This window comes from Punica granatum, chromosome 8 (assembly GCF_007655135.1).
Source record: "Punica granatum isolate Tunisia-2019 chromosome 8, ASM765513v2, whole genome shotgun sequence".
NCBI lineage: Eukaryota > Viridiplantae > Streptophyta > Magnoliopsida > Myrtales > Lythraceae > Punica > Punica granatum.
In genome coordinates, this window is record NC_045134.1 from 13,571,469 (window position 1) to 13,590,524 (window position 19,056).

The 19,056-nt window shown below is 36.3% G+C and overlaps 1 protein-coding gene across 1 annotated transcript; it reads right to left on the bottom strand.

The window, feature by feature from the left end:
• Nucleotides 1-3,843: 3,843 nt before the first annotated feature.
• LOC116188565 (long chain acyl-CoA synthetase 9, chloroplastic) lies at nt 3,844-9,554 on the bottom strand. Its single transcript, XM_031518012.1, has 12 exons — nt 9,342-9,554; nt 7,791-8,237; nt 7,366-7,446; nt 6,573-6,842; nt 6,348-6,479; nt 6,056-6,229; nt 5,722-5,951; nt 5,482-5,599; nt 5,036-5,167; nt 4,776-4,910; nt 4,476-4,682; nt 3,844-4,330 (listed from the first exon to the last, which is right to left on the bottom strand). Exons 2-12 carry the CDS (start codon nt 8,235-8,237, stop codon nt 4,166-4,168), a joined length of 2,091 nt encoding a protein of 696 aa, XP_031373872.1. The 5' UTR covers nt 9,342-9,554; the 3' UTR covers nt 3,844-4,165.
• Nucleotides 9,555-19,056: the final 9,502 nt, after the last annotated feature.

Here is a 19,056-nt window from a genome sequence, read left to right on the forward strand (position 1 = left end):
AGAGGAAAAAAAAAAAGAAGACAAAAGAGAAGGGATAAAAAGATGAAACTTAAAAGCATGAAAAAAGGTTTACATCGATATCTTTCTCCAAAGGGATGATTTCAACAAATGCCGACTTTTCTGTATGCTTTGCTGAACTTCTTTGTTTTTTTTTTTTTTCAAGCTTTGTTGAACTTTCTTTATCTTTTCAGAAAGTTGTAGTCAGATTTTTCACAAAGCCTGCAACAAGGAAAAAGAAAGTAGGAATTTGAGAAAATACATCTCAGTATATAGAAACATACTTTCACATGAAAAATCAAGAAATTTTAGATTTATTTTCATGAGTGAATTTTTTTATGATCCTTTTTCTCATATTTGATTCTACTAGACATTAGATTTTTTCATAACAAAAAAAGTAAGGAATTTAGGAAGTGTATTCGTCAAGGTAGTATGATGGAATCACTATCCGTTGTCTAAATATATATTATGTCCTCCTTTTGATTTTGCGGGTAAATAACTAAATATAATATTTCTTGTTATTTTTCATTCCCGATAATTTTCTCTCTTGAGATCAGAAATTTTCTGAGAATGACACAATTTTCTGCTCTAAAATATTAATTTTATTAAGTTATTAGTAAATAAACGTCTACATGTGCGCAACAGTTTAATGCTGTGTTCTGATAACATGTAGAATTTTGGGATGTTCGTACATATATGCTGAAAGATAAACCTCATTTGATAAGATGCATTTTATTATTTACTACTGAAGAATGGGTGTGATGGATTGTTCCAATAAAAGATGAAGTCTTTATATAACATAACAGAGTGAGTTAAAGTACAAAGTTAAAACTTAGAAATTTGGAAATTTGGCAATCGTGCCCACTCGCTCCTATTCCATTGACGTCCTCTACCTCGTGTTCTCTTTGTCCGGTACAACCCGATATGTAGTTGTCAAGCAGGGTTTACATTACTGTGATAGCACCATAGAATTTTCCGGCCACCTCGATCGTATCGCTTTTTTCTCTTACAGTCAATAAATATTTCCTAGTAAAGTAGCTTTTTTCCCATCCTCTTATGTATTGTCTCCTCCTCTCAGATTTGTGCTTAGCCAAAAATTGGGAAAAGCCTGAAAATATAAGGTAATAAAAGGTTCGAGTAAAACCAATGATGGGGTTGGAGGGCAATTCATGCATGTCTTGCTTGTTGGGGTTGGCCCTTTTCAATTCACAAATTAATGGAGGTGCCAGTTCCTGTCTGAAGCTTGGAGCACCAGTAATGGCCTCTAAGCTAGGGGTCCTACTCCTCCTCCTTGTCACTCTCGAATATGATGGATTTCTACCCCTTTTCCCCTTTCTACTCTTTCTACTTTCTCGGTCCATTTAACAGCTAAATGTTACCACTTTATATGGCATCCTCTTCTTCAATATCGATTTCATTTGTTCGGTACGTCGAGGACTCCTTTCTGTCTCAGCTCGGCTCCGCCTGGCTCTGCGTTGGCTTAGTTTCAACTAAAGGGGACACGTTTACGTGGATTTGCCTTTAAAGTTAAGCTAAAATAGAGTTAAAGCAATATAACAAAAAAATGACTGATACATATATATATCGGCATTTGTGTCATTGTAGGATGTATGATAATCTTATGAATTATTAATAAATGCTCGATTATCTTCATCGAAGATTAGAGCGCATGGCCCATTGATGACATATTAGTATTAAACCAAATTCGAATTGGTTCTATTTTTTTCTTCTAGTTATAAGGAAATTTATCGGCTTAGTATAAGAACAAAGAAAATTGTTTTCTCCTTTCTTGTTACTTCTCCATTCTAATTATTTGCTCCAAATGATTTGGACAGAACCTCCCGTACAAGGTACACTAGATTCATTGCCTAAACAAATTATAATCACAAGTGATACACCGATGCAATATGATTGTGGATACGTTTGATTTCCTTTCCCCTTCTACAAACTTGTTCGCTTGGTATGAGATCGTTGGAGATCTTAGACGAGCCAACCACATAGTTAAAGCATCACCTAGAAGTCGCATCTAAATTGAAAGCTACTTCCACTATCAATCACGTTATGAACGAAGACACGCGGTTTCAACAAGATTCCTTGTATCGGTGCGTCCGATAGGTTAACTCGACGCTTTTGCATGTTTGGATGTGCATGTGGGGTGAGAAGATAACGAAATGTCATTGAATTGATGAATTGGAAATGGGGAAAGGGAGATGAAATCATGGACCGTATCCATGAATGAAACAACTAAAAAGAATGAAAAAATATATATATATATATATATATATATATATATATATAGTGTAGTGGTGCAAATTTTCGTCAGATAATCAAGAAATTTCAAATTTGATATTTGTTATGGAATTACTCTTAATCTTTCATTAGCTATTAAAATTCATATTTCATCGTACTAAATTTATAAGTCTTTTTTGGAATCAAAAAAAATAGAAAGGGCGACAAAAGTGGTGATAACAAGCTAACAAATGGTCACATGGGGGAGAGGGGGGGCTGTTCCCATTTTGGTTGGCTTCGATTCTTCGTTCCCATCAATTGGACCAAAACCTTCTTTTTCTTCTCTCTCTCTCTCTCTCTCTCTCATTGTCTTCTCCTAACCTACTAAGCCCTTTACCTTTTCCCCCAATCAAACATCTCTTTGCTACCTCATTTCTTTTCCCTCCTTTTCACTTTTAAATCATTTTTCCCTCGAAATTTCTTCTTCTCTTTCCCCCTACTTTTTTTGGATTTGGCATGACATTTTGCCCATAAAAAGGCTTCCCAATGGATAATATATTGAACTTGGATAATATCTTGGAGAGTCTCCCTTTCTTCCGTTAAATTTATCCGAGCGCTATTTCTTGAGTAGAGAGGTTGTCAACTCACCTTTGATAGCCCATAAATCACTTGCCAGTGTTGCCCTTGGGAAATCCATAATAAGTCGTAACCAATCAGGCTCCCGTGTCTATTTTATAGTTGTGGAATTAAAAACGAGCAATAGCGATGTATATACAGACTTCAATGGAAAGGAATGAATGTCGAAGATGAGTATGGAGGGTTCATAATTCATTGTAGGTTTTATAGATAGGGGACCATCTATGGAACTAGGGAGATTCTACTTGTTGATGGAAAGAGATAATTAGAAAGAAAAATCGGGTGGCATAGATCCATATGTTTCGGAAATGTCACGCCCTAGTCCTCCTTATCATTCTCCTAGCTAGTGTCTGGTCATCTACTATGCATGCAATCGACAAAAAATACAAAATCTTGTAATAAAAAAAAAAATTTGCGGATGTATATTAAGTATGATTCTCGTATCGTCTTTGTCTTTGGAACGAGGGATGAAATTAAATCGAACTAGGAATGAGTCTGAACATGGACCGAACAACTTATTAGTCAGCCATTCCTTGCCCATTGATGGTGAACTCTGTTATTGTTCAAAAATTGAGAAAATATAAAATGTTTATATTGGAAGTATGATAGTAAGTAACAACACAATGTGGCCTCCCGCAGAACAATGTAAATTTAAATTACCGATCATGCTCGACTGACAGACTTACGTCATTGTGCCATCCTCGATGATATTTTCATTCATTTATATGTCTCATTGATGTCAGGAAAACATTAAAACGGTTCGGTTAACTCTCGATGTCTTAATAACATGACTAGGCTCAACTGTGAATCATTTTTGAGAGGTGCCTTCTGTCTTAGAAAAAATTTACTCACAGCTTACTTTCCTTCTTCATGGACGTCCTTCCGAGTTTCGACAAAATATGTTTTTACTAATTCAACGTTGATAGCATAATATGGTCCACATATTTTACAAATTGAATTACATCAAGATAGAGATTCATAAGAATGGAATAAAGGTACAATGTAATTTTGAATTTTATACAACGGAACCTAAATGAGAATTCTAGATATGATTTCACCGTAAAATAAACTGCAATAACGTTGCAACAAGCCTTTTTTCTAGTGAATATGAAACTCGAGTAAAATTAACTGCAACAACGTTGCAACAAGCCTTTTTTCTAGTGCATATGACACTCGAATATTTAACGACAGAGAACAAATCCAGATAGAAAGGGCAAAATTGGGAAAGGAAAAGAAAACTCCGAAATCTTACAACAGGAGCTCCTAGATCATGCCAAGGCCTGCCGAACATATAGAACCTATATCAAGAGTATAACTTAGACAGCTCTTCCGAGAATGCCCTTCTGATGACATCCCTCTTGAGCTTGAGGGCCGCTGTGACTAGTCCAGATTCGGGAGTCCATGGATCCGGCAGCAGCTTTATCTTGGCAGGGATCTCAAATTTCTCAAGACGGGCCTCCTTCGCTGCCTGTTAATCAAGAGAAGGTAAAGACAAAATTGATCTTACATAAGTGCCAATCACCAGCTATGTCATATCATATTTTAGATCTGATCCATTATCGAGAGTTTGAGATTTAGCGAGAAACTTCTAAGCATTTAAAAGTTCTGCGCACCTTGACAAGGGAAGAATATACTTCCTTTACCGTCTCTTCTTTCTCACACAGTTCTGCATAATCAGTGAAAGAAATTCCTTTCTTTGAAGCCCATTCTTCCAAAGCGGGATGTGAAACTACCACGAGAGCCACACAGTAGCTGTGGAAAGGGTCAGCATGAATCATGATGTTTTCAACATAAGGGCTCACGAAAAGGGCAGACTCGACCTGCATGAGAAGGAAAATGAAAAAGAAAAAATTCAGTTCCACGAAAGGATTCCAATAAAAGTAAAAAGGCTTTCTTCGTAAAGTGCTCCAGACCTTTCCTAAGGAGACGTATTCTCCATGCTGAAGTTTGACTATGTCTTTCTTGCGGTCAATGATCTCGAGGCAACCATCAGCATGGAATTGCCCTATGTCCCCCGTGTAGAACCATCTCATTCCTCTCTTATCAACCTTTCCTCAGAAGAGATGATTGAATGGTCATTTTCCAATTATTGTACTTCGGATAAACGATGACATTTTTTGAGATTATTTTTTAGAAATAAAATACAGATTTAGAAAGTCTTTGGAATTCTCACCTTGTAGACATCTCTTGTTTTTGCCTCATTCTTGAAATACCCGAGCGTGACATTGGGACCACCAATGACTATTTCTCCACGAGGCTTTGGTGAATCGGTTGTTAAATATCCACCTTCAGGCCAATCTATCAACTGAAATGTAAAGGACGTACTGTTAGCACAATTCCAATCTAGTCAAACCATGCACATCAAATATGTAACCGCATGGGGACTTCTGCTATAAATATGAGCAGTAGTTCAGCTTCGGGAGATTCTAGACCCCAGTAATATGAGCATCCCCAAGCACTGGCATGTCCCATCTGATCTCTTAACCCCAACAATACCGAAGGTATTTCGGACTTCAGGGAAAAGGAATAGAGTCATAAAGCAGAACTTGGTCCTCATGAACTTCAACGACAATCAAACAAATACTTCAAAACTATTCCAACAGTCATCAACAATTTTACCTTGACAAAGGAGCAAGGAAGTGGAGCTCCAACACGACCAACTGTTGTATCATCAAATTCAGAAAATGTCCCACCAGCACAAGTCTCAGTGAGACCATACCCTTGACCTATTGGAGCACTGAAAACCATTGCTGGTTCAAAGTTAGAGGGGCGAGTGAAAGCATCATGGATGGTGATTCATTCAGACTAGAGTGGTAATTCATAAAATGAAGTCAGAAGTTGCTACAAGGATATACTAACCCAAGACAAATGTTGATAAATCTTTGTGTATCACCAGAAAGCGGAGCGCCGCCGGACAGTATAAAACGTATACGACCTCCTAGAATAGCTCTAATTTTCCTGAACACAAGAAAATTCCATAGAAGCTTCTCAAGTCCCCAAGCCCCAAACCAACTGCCATTTACAGCTGACAGTCTACGGGAATATGCCAAATCAAACAATTGTTTGGACAAACCCCCCTTTGCATCCACCTGCAAGAATTGAAAAGATAAGAACAAGGAATTGAAGGCACGAGTTTTCGCCAAACAAAATAATCTAATGTGTAAAATTTGTTTGTCAAAAGTAATAGACTTACCTTCTTCCGAACACCATCACGTACACGGTCAAGAATGGCTGGTACAGCTGTCATGACAGTTGGTGACAGGGCAGTGGCATCACCTTTTGTCCCCTTCTTAATTTTATTAGATGTATCTGTGAGGGTCAAAGGTGTTCCGTACCCTATTGCACTTCCTACAGCAGCAATTACATTCTGTAGCATAAAGTCGATATGAGATTCAAGAAATTAATTTTTTCAGAACTCATTGCAAGTAAAACAATCAAGAAGGATCCTCATGAAAACTTGTTCGAAGTATTCACAATAGACATACCTCAGCAGCCAATTCAAGAATGTGGGCCAGAGGGAGATAAGCAAGATAAACATCTTTATTCCCTAGACCAGGAACAATTGTCATCACAGCGGAAACAGTAGCCAGAACATTTGCATGTGTCATCATAACACCCTACAAGATGAATGAAGAAGGCAGGCTATTTCAGATGCCATCAACCCTTGACCAAAGTCAGAAGAACTCACAGATCCCATTGATGCTACACACCTTAGGCAAACCAGTACTTCCACTTGTGTACATTATTACTGCAATATCAGAAGCAAGAGGTAAATCGGGCTCAATGGAATTCTCTCGGCCAAGTTTTTCCACTTCAGCCATAGAGGTGATATTCCAAATACGGCTCCTATCAACCAACGACAGATTGCTTGGAATTTCATCATCCATACAAATTATTCGTTCCACTGTATCAAGTTGTCCGCTAATGTCAACGAGCTTCTTCAGTTCTTTGGACCCACAAATAACAGTTGTTACCTCTGTCTGAAAAAGAAAATCCATATCTAATGTCAGAATCTGTACTTAGCATGGATAATCAAGAGTAGGAACATCGCATGCATTTTGCTGAGCATGCTGCTAGAGATGTTGCAACCCATATTGTCCTGCTCCAAGGTAACATATGCAGAAGTTGTATATATAACAAATGTTCTTCTAGTGACAAAGATTCCCAGCTTTTAAGAAGAAAAAAGAAAGTGATTGTGATGAAGGTAATGATGCTAATTCAAGGGAAAATTACGGAAAATTGGCAGTGAGCATTGATATCTCAGAGCAATTTCTTCAGTTCTACCCTTTTATCACCATTTAACCAAGAAAAAAAGAATGAACCTTTTTTGGAAAACAGTTTGGTGTCTTAGTTCGCTCTTTTCTTTTGAAAAGTTCAACAGCAATTGGGTAGGAGAATACTTCTTCTCCAAAGCAATGCTTGTACATGTTGGTACATTAAGGGTACAAATATTTATACATTAACCTGATAGAGGAAGTGTCTGAGAGAGAAGACACAGCGTACCTCATTAAGTGAATGGCATAACGCTTCCTCTCCCAAAGATGAATATATGGTTACAACGGAGACATTTCGCCTAAAGCAACCCTAGCAAAGGAAAATCACCTTAGAAATCCCTTCAGGACTTTGGTAAACAGTTGCAATTTGGTGGAAATAACATGCAAGCTAAGCTAAACTTCAATAAAACATATAAGACATGCCATTATATGAGTTTCATCCATGGCAAATTTAGTGAATCACTATGACCAATAAATGCTAGTAAAATGGTTTGTAACATGGAAAGTCTTATACACCAAAAAAGTACCTGTATCTAAAGATTCTAACAATAATTCTGCAGTATTAAGTAGAAACAAGTATCAGAACTAAATGAATGAGGAAATAGTAGTCACTGCAATTTGTCTCATATATTTAAAGAGAAACAAGATAAGCACCTGCAATGCTATAAACCATTCTTCTCTAGTATCAGCATAGATTGCTGCACGCTCCCCTCTTTTATGCCCCAGTTGTGCCAGACCAGAGGCAAAATTGCATACAGCTTCAAATGTTTTTCTATAGGTCAGCCACCCGTACTCCCCCAGATGGAGCTTCTCGAATGACCTCCCATCTGGACTCACCTCAGTCTCTCTTGAGATCAGCTTTCTAGTCCCAAGCAAAGGTCTATTTGGATGCTGCTTGCATGCCTGCTCAAAGAGTTCTGCAAGAGTGGAGATTCCTTCCCAGGCTGTTGTAACTGGGGTTGTGAACCGGAGGTTTCTTATCGCATATCCCGGCTCACCACCAACAACAACAGGTAATCCCCTTTTCTTTTCTTTCTTCGAATTTCGGAGGATGAGAGTGAATACCAGTGGAACAAGGACACTCACAATATATGCATTCATCTGTTGATGACAAAGACAACGAAAGGAATTCAAATCGTGAAATCACAAGAGGACGTGACATGTTCAATGTAAAACTTATCATCCCGAAAGAGGAGGACAAGCATAAGGCAGTCTTGCCAATGAAAAAGCATCAAACTCATTCATATAACAGAAACTGGCATCTAAAAAACAGGTAAAATGTATAGAAAACACACCAGATGATAATAAAAATAAAAGAGCCATGATTATGACAAAATCAAATTGGGTGCAGGTTGCATTCGAGAAATCTTAAGCCAAAAGACTCAGTCCAAATATAGTCATCAAGGAGAAGTCCTCATTTAGACTCTAGGACAACTCTACTCTCTTGACTAGTCAGGGAATCTGGAAACTTGCTGCAGTGGCACGAAACGTCTTCAAGATCATCTGTTATTACTTCGCACGAAAGAATGAAGCACTCACCTGTATATCACATTTATTGGAAGCTTGCTTAAAGCAACCATATCAAAATATCATCAAGAATCTTTGCTTCTTCTCTTTCTTGGTTTTTCATAATCTTTGATCCTGCTTCTGCTATTATTTTCTCATGGCCTCTATTTACATTGACTGAGCCCGTTATATATGCCTCATGCATATAAAAAAGATAACTACAATATGCACCAAGTTCGTGTACTCATAAAGTAGAGTTTCATAAAACAGAGAATGAAAAAGGGATCATCCAACAGCATCCCCTCCAAAATCATTAGTACAGTACTTGCTCATCCCAACAAAACAAGCCAACCAATGATTTATGGTCCTCTGGAAAATCCAGCGAACTTGTAGTAGCAGCAGGGCACCAAATTTCCTCACCCAATTACATGGCGCACAGCAAAGTCCCAACCTAAACTTTTCTCAAACACCAAACTGCATTGATTTTCACTACCCCAAACCCCTTAGCATATCATAGAATAAGCTCTTTGAGCTTGCAATGCAGCAAATGATAGAAAGACGAAAGCTTTAAAAACAAAAGCCGGCATGAAAACAAACATAGCTATCAATTCGAGGGCTTGCAGGATCAAAGTTCGATGGCACAGCAACATAAGACACTCCATGCACAGAGGGAGGGAGCCCATCGACGATCAAAGATACCTTCCCGATAGCGAAGTCGGAGAAGAGGAACTTCAAGATGCAGAGGCAGGGGAATCAATGGGAACAGCGGCACTGCATGAAGTCGTCGATCAGATGACGCCGGTCGGTTTAATAGAGGGGAGCAATGGCGGAGAGATCGAGAGTGCAGAGGTTGGAGTCTCAGAACCAAACGCAGAACAATTATTTTGTCTCCGTCCGCCTCACTCAATGTTTTTCTGGAATTTTTTTAAATATTTCTTTGATTTTTGGAATGGGGACAAAAAAGAGAAAAATTCTTTTTTAATTATTGAAAAAGAGGAAAATTCATTTGGATGTAAATAGGCCACACAAGGTTGTAATGGGCCCCCCCAATATTAATTTTCGGATATGGTTCTTGCGGCCCATATGAAAAATGAAATTGGCCCCTTTTAGTCTTTTAACTAACAAACATGACCACAACTAATACATAGCAACATGTACGTGCATCACGCCCTTTTAGTCTTTTTTTTTTGGTTAAGAAAAAGCCATTTTGACCCTAACCTTTCATTATTTTATCATCTTCTCATGACCTTTTTGTTTGTTCAATTTCATCCTAAAACATTGTGCACTTTGTTCCCGTAAATCCTACCGTCTATTTTCCATAAAATCTCTTTTCCGTCCAGAAATTTAAATAAAAAAAAAAAGTGGAGGAGATCGAAGAAGTTGAAGGGAGAGGGAGAGGGGATCGATCGGAGCCTCACTGGTGACCACCCCTCTTGCTCTGAGGTTGTCAACGGCCTATGGGATCACGGGCAACCTCGGGGAGGGAGGCATGGCCACCGGTGGGGTCCCCTCCCCCAACCTCACATTTATTCACTACATAGAGAAAGTATATTTATTTTTTTAAGTGACTTTTAATGTTCATTGGTAATTTTTCTAATGATTGAATGTCTTAAGATTGTTAGGAGTAAGATGATAAAAGAAAAAATTGAGAGAATTTACAAAATTAAAATTTGGTAAAGTAGAGTTCCCACAGTCCCAAGGAAGAAGTTTTTTTTTTTTTTCCGATGGGATAAGGGGCAAAAGCCCATTACAAAAGCAAACAAGGTGGGATAAGGGAGCCCTAACTATATCGCCAAACATCAACCGACCAAAACCTATCGGTGGTGACTAAAAGTAGTGTATCCCTAAAGGCAATGAATCGCACTTCGAGCAACCAGTCAGTGCATGCATTTTCCTTTCTATAAATGTGTCGAACCTCCACTATCCAAGCCCGATCCAAGTACTTCTGGATAGGAACCACCAGAGAAGCAAGCTGTAGATCATAGGGGCGTCGACTACTGATCAGATTACAAGCCACTGCAGAGTCCACTTCAACAAGTACCCGATAGTAACCCAAATCCCATGCTATTTCCAACCCAATTAGCACTCCCCAAAGTTCGGCATAGACGGCCGTCGAAATGCCAATTTTGTGTGCAAATCCAGCCAGGCAATTGTCACTCGCATCTCGTAATATACCACCAGCTCTAGATATTCCGGAATTCCTGGAGGATGCCCCATTAGTATTAAGTTTCACCCATCCAGCCAGGGGCCGAGTCCAATGAGTCCAGTGAAACTGTCGCCTCACCTCACCATTTTCCATGTCACATATCACGGCATCAAAGAAGCTAGCAACCATATGATGATCTCTAGTAAATTCTTGCTTCAGAAAAGTTGACATCATTTGTTATCCACAAAAATAACAATTAAACGATTAAATACAAAGCACCATATAGAAGGAAAACAATTCATATTATCCTACAGCATTTTCATTTTATGGATTTCATCAAGTCATCATTGATTTTTTATTATTTGTTTTTGACTAAATGAATATCTCATCGTTGAGAAGATCGGAAGAGAGCAGGTCACCGGGTACACAAGTTGATCAGCTGCATCTCTGATAAGCTCTAAATTAACGGAATACGACAAACACCAATTCACGTTGCTCGACAAGAGAAAGTAAAAAGTAATGAAACTCACGTATTGTATGAGCGCTTGCATATTTTGCTTTTGAATATTTTGTCGTGAAGATTTTGTATTGTCATTGGGAAGAAAAGCTCCCCCTGAAAAAATCAATACCACTCAACCTAATTCAATGCATGGAGTTCTATAAATCAAAGGTTATACGCATAAAAAATGGACCAAATACTTGGACAAATTAATAGGACATTCTAAAAAATCTATATGTAATTAATAGCTAAGTCTTGAAGAGTTCATCAGTCACAAATTGATGATATGTTCAAAATAATTCTGTGAAAAAGTTCATCATCGCACATGTGACTTGAATGAGATGCACAAAACCAAGAGAATCTTGGATCGATTGACCTTCCACATTGTCCCCAGCGCCCCTATGCTCGATAATATATTTTAATCTTCTAATCTTTTTAGCAAGTCTCTGGAAAGAAAGAGTCAATAGTTAAGAATGACAGGACCGGCAAGATCTGCAACTTAATATTACGTCAAACAATGAAAACAGAAATTGAAAAACGAATCAGCGTATAATATTTCAAACCGTGTAATAGTATGAAGTAAAAATATCGAATGGAAAGTAAGATAGACAACCGGAGAAAGAGAGAACTAGAGTCGACCTTATATTGGTTGGAGTTGCTTGAAAACCCTATCCACGTTGTTGTTTTCTTCTTTCAATGATAGAGCCTTTGAATAAGAAAATGCAGTCACGAACTCATGTTGAATAAAACTCGAAGGGAATGTCATGATTAATCAATTAATTTAGGGCAATAGAATCAGTACCTGATAGTCGTTGCGAGTGCAAAAGATGTTCTTCATGATAGTCCATCTTTCTCGCGAAGAGAAGGCTCTTGCGGAAAGGGGGGACACAAAGAGAGTTTAAATATTGGAAATCGGAAGAGGAAGTGACAAACCAGGAAGAAGACAATACCTAGAGAATGCAATTCTCTTTTTTTTTTTTTTGGGTAAACAACATGGGGACCGTCGTGTGTGAGACGAAAGACAAGGTAGAAAAATAGAATGAAAAATATTTACTTATGTTGACATTTTCACTATATCGGTTACTCCTCTCCCCTAATTTTACTTATTCAATTGGTTTGTCAATAAGATAATTCCATTATCGTTGGTAATTAACGTGATCCATTGTAAGCTTGTCCTTGGAAAACATGTTGGATCCTCCTCTTCTAAATACTTGGAACATAGATACATAGATAGAAAGAAAACCAAAGGGGACGTGCCAAGAGAGGAGATAGAGCGTCACGTGGGAATAGTGTGGCTACATTACATAAATCTTCATAAAAACTTTAATTGCTCGAGTAGTTGAGAGGACAATCAACCACAAACATAAAGTTTTAAAAGACAACTTTAACATGCTTTAATCAACTTTTATATATCATAATATATAGATAGTTAGCTCACTTTAAAATATTTGTCTAATATCCTCGTCGCTACTGGTAGTCTTTTTTTTCCTTCTTTTTTTCCAATTTAACATCACTAGGCACTGTTATTTTGAGAGATTTTTTCCTTTCTCTATAAGATTGTATCATGTACGCATTCTACACTACATAATCAATGCAAATAGCTTCAAATATAGCTCTTAGTTTAGAAATAATAAACCAATAGTGCTAACGTTTCGTTTTTGCTGCAAATTTAGCCTGCTAACCCTAGAATTTGCGTGAGATTATGGGCTAAAATTCAAACAAATATGAAACATTATGCATTCTTATATTATTTTTTTAAAAGAAGGGCTAGATTGGAGACAAACATTAAACGTTCTGTTACAAGGTACAATTTTCCTTCTATACGAGTCTTTTTCTAACCCATGTGTTGCACAAGTACTTTTTTTTTCCGTTAATCTCTATTTAAGTTCTTATTATAATTATTACATTTTGAAACACCACCTTTCTTATTAAAAATAATATCAATTAGTAATTTTAATTTTCAAATAGTTATCTTTGATATTTTTATGTTAGAAATTAGAGTAAGTTGATTATTATCATAATGTGGTCAAATAAGTTGTTATAAGAATTATATTTAATTTAATTGTTAATATAGATTTGTCACTTACATGAATTAAGTTCACTTAAGTGATTATGATATAAATTTGTTTTGTCCTCTTTGTAAATCGGTATCTTATCACAGTAATTTTAAATTTTTATTTTTATTTTATTTTATTTTATTTATGAGATTATGTTCATGGTGATACATTATAAATTTCTTTATTTATAGGACCATAATTACTTTTAAAAAAACACATTAACGCCCATAAAAAAAGTTAAGCACATTCACCGTAAAAAATCATTCCAATGATTGACACTCACATTGAAGCCATCACTTTAATATTTTCTCTCTCTCTTTCTTTCTCTCTTCAATTGGGCCACCTCTTCTTTTTTTCCTCCTCCTCTCTCTCTCTCGAGTTTTTTTTAAAATAAATAATAGGGCAGACCGCGTGGACCCAACAGGCCACGCGGCCTGCCCCCATTGGCTCGGCACTCCCTTGGGGATGCCAAGGGCTGGGCAAGCGACACTCCCCTTGGTACTGCCAAAGGCAGTGCAGCCACACTGGAGCAAGTCCAACGGCCGTGGTCAATTTTGGTGTCGTTGGACTTGCTCTAAGGGCTACTCGTGTGCAAGGCAGGTCAAATCCATACATGTATGTTATGTTGTACTTATACTAAACCTGCTTGAGTTCGATGTCCAAGTTACTTTTTGGATTTTCACTAGATATTTTTACATATATACAAAATACCATTCCAAGTTAATAGATTTGCATTTATGTATGGAATTTCATTTGTATTATGTTGACTATATAGCATGTTTAGCTTTCCTTTTACCCAAATTCTACGGTGCATAATTTTGATTTTGTTCACACCATACAAAATCAATATAAACCATTAGATCCACCCTCATTTAATATGTACAGTCTATTTTATATAATTTTTTTAAGTATTTGCATTCTTTATTTTCCAAGTTTTATTCCACAAACCTTCAACAAAATTTCAAGTGCCATCAACCTTAAGATTTCAGGTCTGGTTCCAATAGTGCTTTTTTCTTTGAACTCACAATCATACAATCTGCACTCAAAAGGGCTTAATCTTGAATATTTTGGCTTGTTTTTATACTTTCTGGAGTACCCTCCCGGTGTTGTTGTTATACCAATGAGAAGTAAGATATCAAAGCCTTTTCATGACAACAAATTTGGTTGTATTTGCTCCTGAAAATGATTCGGAGGAATGCGAAGATGGTTGTTTTGTCGCTTCAAGTGATGCACTGATAATGGATCCAGGATGCCGATCTGAATTTCTCGAAGAGGTAATTGTTGTTACCACTCGCCTCCCTAACGCCAATATATACATTGCGCATGCACCATGATTGCAGTAAATGTCAATTGCAAACAACTAGAAGTGCTTAGACCTTTCATGGCTTTTTGACTAACTTGTGTGGGAAACACATCGAAGCATTTACTCTATTGGTACTTTGAGCCCGAAGTCTACGCTTAAATTGGCCCTTTCTACAAGTTCAGTTCATTTTAGATTGTGGTATATATGTTGAATCATATGTCCATTTTGTATATATAACCAGCTCAGGGAAATCATGGCTGCTCTGCCAAGAAAATTGATCGTTTTTGCCACCCACTATCGCCGTGACCATTGTGATGGGATTGAAATCTGGAGGAAAGAATTGTGGACAAAAATCACATTTATATAACAAAGAGACCATATCGTGATTTTTTTGGGGTACTTTTGAAACTTTAAAATATAAAAATGGACGGTCCATATTAAATTGAGAGGAATTTAATGGTCCAAATTAGTTATATATGGTGTAGAAAAATTAAAAAAAAATATGCATTGAATATCTTATTAATCGTCTAATCCTCCAGGATTTCGTCGATATCAGAGAATCCATCCTTATACCATGAAGAAGTTTGAATTTTACAAGTACATAACGAATTTGGCCCACTCTGTACCACAAGTGGAAAAAGGACATGAAGAAAATAGAGAGGACCCAAATCCTACGAGCAAAAAGAAAGTTAAATAATTAGTAATCACAGACAAATTGAATCCGCGATTACCATTGGAGTGATTAAGTACTTTGGAAAGGAAATATGTGACTATAAATAGGTTGCTAAAATTGGTCAATGATCTTAGAAGAATCGATTAATTATCTGTAGGATTTATTGCTATTTAAGAAGAAAGTTGAGCTTCACTGAATTTGACCAACTCAGGGATTGAAGCCAGAGAGAGTCCAAGAAGGTCCAATAGAAAACGCAGCACAGCGTTCGCCGTGTGAAAATGTCGACGAAAATCGTACTGCTTCTTTTCATTCTCCTCGTGGCCTGCAATGGTACTTTTTTCTTATCTCTAGTTTTTCATCTAGTGTATTAATATCTATGTTCTTTTATTTCTTTATTGCGCCAGAATTTAAGGTTGATATCATACTTTATCCTTGCAAGAAACTATAATATACGGCTAATTTGAAGATCGATTCTCTTTTCTTTTTTCTTTTTTCTTTTTTTTTCTTTTCAGAACGTAAAAATGTGATGACCCAAGCTCAGTGCCTCGCGCCGCTACCTATACCTGGCCAAGGCACACATTGCAATGATCAAGCCTGCACCATCTACTGCCAGGAAGCCCATGGATTCACTGCAACCGGGAATTGCAACTCGTCATGGCGCCCTGATGCTCCTTGTAAATGCCTTTGGCCTTGTTAGAGATCCCGCCTAGCCTACTCTATATAATAATAAATTTGGCGAGATTTTCTTCATTATGATGCATTTAGCAAGATGTACTCTACGCTCTACAATTATAGCTTTATAATTACTCTGTATGTGATTAATTACAAATCAAAGCATTATCATTCATGATTCCTATCATCATCATCATCCTATATATATATATATATAAAGGAAGGAGAAGATGATATATATATATATATATGTGTGTGTGTGTGAATTTATTCAAATGCTAAATCACATGTAATCACGTCGATTTGCAATTTGGTCAACTCCCCATAAAGTCCCGAGTGTTGTCCTGCTTGTGTGATCCAATACTTTCAACAAGTTGTAAAGAAATGCTTTAGGAATCCACTCGAATTGAAATCCTTTATGATGATCTCCCCGCATGGAATTGAAGTGTTATTATGATGGACGCCAAACATATTACCACTACGAGAAAAATGACATAAGGTGACCCAACCGGGGATTTATAAAGACGAGTTAGTGGTGTCGCTAGCCTTTGGTAACTCCACCGGTGATGCTAATGTAAACATCACAATTGACACTTAGGTCAGGCGACACGACAAATATAGTATCTTCATAACTTGTATATGGAGACACTCAAAGCTTCTCAAATAAGACACTTGACACTTATCACCATAGATTGACATAAGCAACATTTGCTCCTCGTTTCCATAGGTGCCATCAATGTTGACACTATATGCACGTAACTAAAAGATGCACGCATTTTTTATTTTTATTTTTTGGAAATTAAATATAAAAACACATATGTATAATGGGCCAGCCCGCACTTAGGCCCAAAGCTAGCCGGCCCAGCAAGTGCATGTGCCCCCGCGAGTGCACATTCTTTAAATGCCTCAAGCGGGGAATCGAACCATGAACTTCCCATGGAAGTCCTGCTCCGTACCACATATTTTCTCTCCTGCTTGTATCTTCTCTATACAATTAATTATAGTTATTCTATAAATTAAGCATTTTAATTTTTAAATTAATATCCACTTTTTCTTTATCAATAAAAAAATATTTAATTTATTTATTATTTATACCTTTTTTTGATACTATCTATCTCACTTTTCTTCCTTTTACAATGTATTTAATTTATTATTTCTGCAAAACACATTTAATATAAAATTATTATTCATTTCTTTCATATTGATAAATTTTGAAACACTTTTGACAAACATGGCCTCATTTATAATGAAAATCACAGCTAAGCATGAATATCTTAATAACTTGATCAATATTTGATGCATTTAATATGCCCTTTTTCATATGAGAAAAACTAAAATGTGTGTCACAATTCGAACAAAAAAAGATTAGAGAAATTTACACACCATGTACTAGTTGGCAAAAACAGCTAAAAACAAAAAGACATTAGCACATAAAAAGAGGTTAGCAAAAGAAAAATAAAAAGAGCAATTAAAAAAAAAAAAATCTTAAGCGACGCAGAAGGACATTTTGTATCCATAAACCTGTTGCATCACCATAAACCTTGTTTTTAGGTTTTAGGAGACACGAACTAATTTTGCTTGACCATAAACTTGCTCTTCGATGACTCGAACATTATGCATTGCCTACCAAATAAATTTAAGGAGATGCAGACTTAGGTAGCGTCACTTTTATTATGTTTAAGGCGACGATCCCTTCCATGTTGTCACTATAATCTTGGTTCTATGGTGACCCCATATCATTGCGTTACCAAAATGAAAGATTGTATAGAGACGTCAATCAATAGGCGTCTCCATATACTTGGTTCTATTATCTAGTCACTTTTATTATGTCTAAGGTGACATCTCCTTCCCTACTGTCATTGTCAGTGTGGTTCTATGGTGACGCAATCTCACAGTGTCACCAAAAGTAGATTCTAGGGAGACGTAACTATATAAGCGTCCCCATAGACTTGGTTTTAAGGTGACACTTCTTTGTCTCATCGTCATAGTAGAATTTTTGGCGACATCATTAAATAAGTGTATCCATAGCCTTTTTCACTAGATATATGGTGACTGATACATGGTTACCGTGTCTCTAGGATTACGTCACTGTAGGTCACTTTTCTGTGGTGTACTGTGTGCATTTTATACTAAATGAATAGGGGTAATATTATTTGACGGCAAGCAACATAAAAATGAAACTCAATTGTGTAATTAGTCAAGATTCTCCATGAAAAATGAACCAGAGGCAATACGAAGGAAACCATCTATATATATAACGTTGTAATCCAAATAAAGAGAAATTTTCCATATTGTATAAGGTCATAAACGTAAATTCATTAACTTCTTTACCCAAATAATAAATGAAGTTTTTACCACATATATTTCATGATTTCAACTTACTTTCAAATCTATCATATGCTTTTAAAATGATTTAAAATCTCCTATGATTTATATTTTTTTCAAATCTATCACGGAGTTATATTTTCCGTTAATGAAACGTAATTAGACTCCAAATATATCCTATAGTTTTAATTTTTTCTCAAATCTAACATATGATTTCAATTTTTTTCTCAAATCTATCCCATAGTTTTAATTTTTTTCTCAAATCTATTCCGGGTAAAAAGGGCCACAGTGGCAAGACCGTTAAATGTTGACTGAGATATAATGACGGGATAGATTTAGAAAAAAAATGTAAACCATCGGATAATTTAGATCATTTTTAAAGCATGTGATGGATTTGAAAGAAATGTGAAACCATGGGATATATGGGGTAATTTGCCCATAATAAATGGGGTTAGAAGAGTCATTTCCATATTGTATAAGATCATAAAGGTAAATCTATTGACTTCTTTAATAATAAATGTTTTCTCATTAATTAATAAAATAAATTATGTAAAAGATTGATGAGATGATTTAAAATAATTCATATATCTTATATAGTGTCTTATTATTATATATCAACTTATTGCAATATAAAAAATAAAAAAAATTTAAAATAAGGATGTCATAAAATTCCGTATTAAAAAATATGTATGCAAATTTGTTCTAAGTATGTAATATAGCACGATTAATTAAATATACT